The 5,317-nt window shown below is 42.0% G+C and overlaps 1 protein-coding gene across 1 annotated transcript; it reads left to right on the forward strand.

Moving 5' to 3' along the window:
* The first annotated feature begins 832 nt into the window (after positions 1–832).
* On the forward strand, positions 833–1,768 carry LOC141049971 (olfactory receptor 10A3-like). Its single transcript, XM_073546812.1, has one exon. It carries the CDS (start codon positions 833–835, stop codon positions 1,766–1,768), a length of 936 nt encoding a protein of 311 aa, XP_073402913.1.
* The last annotated feature ends 3,549 nt before the right edge of the window (positions 1,769–5,317 follow it).

Raw genomic sequence — 5,317 nt, forward strand, 5'->3', positions numbered from 1 at the left:
AACTTGCACAATTGGTGGCTGACTAAATACTTTTTTTCCCCTACTATAGATATATATAATATACATAGTAGGTGTTAGTAGGACCAGAGCAGAAGAATCAAATTGATCAAAATCTAAATTTTTTTAAGCAAATCAGTAAAGTAAAAAATTCAAAACACCAGATTTGGTTTTTTTTGGGTCACCACAATAATGCAAAATAATGCAATAAGAAGCACTAGAAACACATTATGTACCCCGATACAGCTTCATTGATGGTAATACAAGAAAAGATAAAGGTCTTTGAAAAAGGAGACATAAAACCTGTTTTTTTCTTTTTTTACAAAACTTTGAATTTAATAAGTTAATAAAATAGTAAGAACAATCTCTAAAACTTTGGTTTGTCTTGACAGCTTGGACGGCTGCAGTGTCTCTGTGGTTATATAGATGTTTTAACACTGATGAAACTATATCAACCTTCTAGTAGAACTGGACCATGAATAGACAACTAAGTTATCCATAAATGTTTTACAGAGAAAAGTGAACGGTAACTTCATATCTTACATGTGATTATCACCAACATTACACACAGTGTAGGGTGAAGAAGCCTTCATCCAAGCCCATCATTACAGCCACAGAGTAATCCAAGTGTAGCATACATACATTGCTCCGCTCTCATCTCCCATGCCTGTGACTTTGTTTTACTGTAAATTCAGTATAGTTCCCAATGTTCCTCAGTGTAGGTTCTGTATGTAGAATTATAAATTAATGTAATCTGAAATTATTCACCTAATCCATATTATTTCAGTGAAGAGACGTCATCCAGGATCTCTTGTTAATCTTCCACTTAACAAAAATGTGTGAAGGGAATCAGACAGAAGTCACTCACTTTCTCCTCCTTGGATTTAATGGTCTCTATAAATATAAAATACTTTTATTTATAATTTCCCTCTTCTCTTTCTTCCTTATACTCAATGGAAACCTTCTTATTATATTCTTGGCATCCACCAATGAGAAGCTCAATCTCCCAATGTTCTTCTTTCTCAAGCATCTAGCATTGGCCGATGTCCTCACAACCACGACCATTATGCCCATGATGTTAAATATTATACTGTTGGACATGACAGAGGTGCCAGTGAAGTCCTGTATTATCCAAGTCTACCTGTTCTATACATTCGGGTTTGTCCAGTGTTTTCTCCTTGCCATTATGTCCTATGATCGATACTTGGCCATTTGCAGCCCAATGCACTACAATTCCATAATGCAACCTCATACTTGCCTCAAGATGGTTCTTGCCTCCTGGTTCTTGATGTTTATCTTTTCATTTGAGATCGTTTTGGTTTGGCAGCTTAAGTTTTGTGGTCGGAATGTCATTGACCATTTCTTCTGTGACTTCAAACCAATGATTGATTTGGCTACCTCTGATACTTACATTTTAGTTTTGTTTGATTTTGTTATTTCTATCATTGGGGGTGTCACACCTTTTATTTTAATAATTTTAAGCTATATTAGGATATTCTTCACCATAACAATCCTTCCATCCACCAGTGGATGGGGAAAAACCGTCTCCACTTGCGGCTCCCATCTCACCACTGTATGCATCTACTATGGAAGCCTCTCGATGGTGTACATGTTGCCATCAGATGACAGTTCATTGAGCACTAACAAGTTTACGTCTCTGCTGTTCATTGTGGTGACTCCAATGATGAATCCAATCATATACAGCCTGAAGAATCACGAGATCAGGAGAACCCTTCAACAAATGTTTAAAAGATTGAAAGGGTATAATTAAATATTATTTGTTAAACAAATAAATGAAAAGAAACATACTATTTATGTCAAAATCCTCTAGATACACCAGACATTGTTCCCTGTTCACCTCATAGCAGGTTGCTTGATAGCTGTGGAGACACAAGGGTGACACAAAAGGAAGTCAGTGCTCTCATCCACTCGCCCAAGACAACATGGACCAGGGTTCATCCCAATGAATGCCCAGTCTCTTTTCACGTGGGTAGAATACCAATCAGACAACACGAGGTTAGGGTAAAACAGTATGGTCATACTTTATTGAACCAATCAGACAATAACATATAGAACAGTCCCAGCGAAATACCCAAGATTGTGCAAAATTACAGAGTTTCTGTTAGGCGTCGGGTTCCTGCCGCTGCACATAAGGAATCCCGAGCCTTGCATTCAGCAGCCTCCCATTCCCCTTTGGCCTCAGAGCAGCCTGCTCAGCATACTCATCAATCCCATTGCTTGGCTCAGACCAGCTCTGTGGGCTTGGTTGCTGCTGCCACCTCTGCTCTAGCTATAGCAATGCATGCTGGTGAGCAAAATAGCCTGCTCAGCAGACATGTTGATCCTGGCGCTCTGCTCGGACCAGCTCTGTGGACTTGGTTGCTGCATTTGAGCAGAGCGAGGCTCAGATGGGAGGAGGCCCTAGGAGGGGGGGTAATGTTAGGCGTCGGGTTCCTGCCACTGCACAGCAGGAATCCCGAGCCTTGCATTCAGCAGTTTCCCATTAGCCTTCGGCCGCTGAGTAGCCTGCTCAGCAGACACGTTGATCCCGGCGCTCTGCTCAGACCATCTCTGTGGACTTGGTTGCTGCTGCCACCTGTGGTCCAGCTATAGCAACGCATGCTGGTCAGCAGCGAGCTAATCCAGGGTCCTCCTTTCGGTCCACTCAGCATGCCCGTGGGACGATCTCTCATTGGAGATCGGAGGTCACATGCTCAGGTCCTTCTCCAGCTCGGATTAGACCATCTGAAAGGTCAGGAAGGTCCCAGAAGGATGCGGCTATAAAAGGTTCGCATGGCCGCTCGGCCATGCGCTTGTATTGACTGCATTATCAGACTATGAGGAGTGAGTGTAGTATGCATGTATGAATGTCTCTGGTGAATGACGCATTGTAAACCCCTACCCTTGGTACACATGTGTTGTGCAGCTTAGCCTGTTAAGCGCCCAGGCAGAGGTGTAGGTAGGACAGAGTCTGAGACAGGCATCAGTGTCCACCGGTGGCTTGGCACGCCACGGTGCACATGCTCGATACTCCATAGTCAGCGTCTATAGTGGCGTCCGCAGGTGGGACGCTGCCTGCTCAGAAGGTCTAGAGGGACTCTGACCCCGTTTCCTTGGGGCAAACTTCTGTGACCGCTTTCTGTGCTCTCCGTGGCCGGGCTCTGTGAGCTAAACTGGCACCAGCATTTATGTTCTGCGGTAGTGCGGCTCTGTGAGTTAACAGAGTTCGCTTCTGTTCACACTGGGTGACGTTAACCCACGTGTGACCTTTTCTGCACCACTTTATACTTCCACCATTACTAAGCAGCAGTTTACCACCCCTGCACGGTAGACCCTGGGCTGTGAACGCACCTTACTATTAATTTATTATTTGGTTCGTTCCGCCAGCCCTAACAGTTTCACACTTTCGCTTACTCAACAGAATTAGAGCAGCTTTGGGGTTTCCAGAGCTTTGGCACCCTGCTTTTGGCAGGAACCCACAGAGAGGAGTTAATGACAAGTTTAGAATGCTTACAGTCCATTGAGGCACGTGGCTGTGTGACCGGGGAGTCACAACCTGACTTCTCCAAGCATCTCTAACTGGCCAGATGACTAGTGGGTCCAAATTCTGGCATCCCCAAATTTAAATACATGGCAAGGTGACCAGAGAGTTCCAATCTTGTCTTCACTAAATGTTTCCATGGGACTAGATGACTGTTGGGTCCAAATCTTGACTTCTCCATACATCTCCATGGGTTCAGTGATAATCAGTGGAGCAGATCTGTATTCTTCCAGCTAGGGCCGTGGTACTTAAGCTGGCATCTGTAAAATGTCAAATCTGTGTCCCTCTTGATGGAACCTTGGTGTTCTGACAGCTGTCCAGTAGAGCGTTCTTGGATGCCGTTTTGTAAAGTTCCCCTGATACAGAATCAGATCGCCCTTTTATAGCTCACAGCTCTTATTCAGGCATTTTTCGACAGGATTGTGGAAAAGTGGCAGGGGCTCATCTCTCATATTTTGAGTATTTATTCAATCTACATAGTTCATCCTCCTCTTTTTTTGCAGGCCAACAAACTTAATTTCCTGGTACAATGTGTAGTCAGCATAACAGCAAACATCTCTTGTCCAATGACCCAGCATCCCTGTCTTTCAAAAATAGCAGACAATAACCTGTAGGAGGTGATAAAAGAGACAAATAGCAGCCATTCTTCAATTTCACAAACACGGATTATAGTTTCAACATTCAGGCTCATATGACAATAGTCCATGTGTCTTGAAAAACTGATGGTCAACACAAATTCAATAGTCAACGTGCAAAAAATAGCCTATGTCTCCTGGCTTACTGAAAAAGGCATCTGGATTATTAAGATTACATGCTGCCTTGTCCCAATATCCGTGTGTAACACTTCTCTGAATCTAACTTTTACAAATCCTATTCAGATTGTAGCAGATTGTTTTCTCATGTAGAATTTTTCTAATGGTTCTATTAAATGCTTTACTTGTGTAGTTACATTTATGATATAAGAATAATATGTGACATTATTTTAGGTATATTTTGCTATGATGGAAAAATTGGAGAAATCAGATGGAATACCTGTTGCACTATGGTATTAGTACAACAGGAGGGACATTTCTTAGCACATACACTAGTACAATTAAAATAAAATATAACCTTTTTTACCAAAATTTTCGTATTAAACTGGACACAGAATGTAATGGTCACAGCAGCGAAGAATCAAACATTTTCATTATTTTTTTGTTTGACTTCTCTGTTGCGGAGATATTATCAATCAAAGTATTGGACCAAAATGAGTTAACTTTTGTTGGGTTTTATCATGCAGCAACACAAACAATTGAGAGAGAAGAATAAGGAGCAATCAGGTGAATATAGTAAAAATATGAATTTTATTAGAAAAACATTAAAAAGATTAAAGTAACACTGTAAAGTGATGTCATACAAGAATAATCAAAAACACCCAGGTCATCTCTCAAAAGATAGCAGTGATTCTGCATCGTCTGTACACGCAGCAATGACATTTGCAAAGTACTATTGCGTCAGAAAATCATCCCTGGTGAGAGCCATCCCAATAAGTAATGACAGCATGAAGTGAGGGGAACTAAGTAGTCAAAGTAAGTCACACAAAGGGATAATGCTTACCAGAGATAGGAGAGGGACACTGCGCCGGATGACAATACCTCAACATGTGCTTCATGTGTTAAAACACCGCTTTCACAAGAAGATGCGGTGGAATATGCAAACAGGACCTTTTTTTTTGCTAATGGTCCATCACAAGGGCATTGTCCCGGCAACTGCAGCACAGGACATGAAGCCTCACTGCGC

The sequence above is a fragment of the Dendrobates tinctorius genome, unplaced genomic scaffold (genome assembly GCF_039654945.1).
Source record: "Dendrobates tinctorius isolate UK_male_01 unplaced genomic scaffold, ASM3965494v1 ptg000151l, whole genome shotgun sequence".
NCBI classification, from domain to species: Eukaryota; Metazoa; Chordata; class Amphibia; order Anura; family Dendrobatidae; genus Dendrobates; species Dendrobates tinctorius.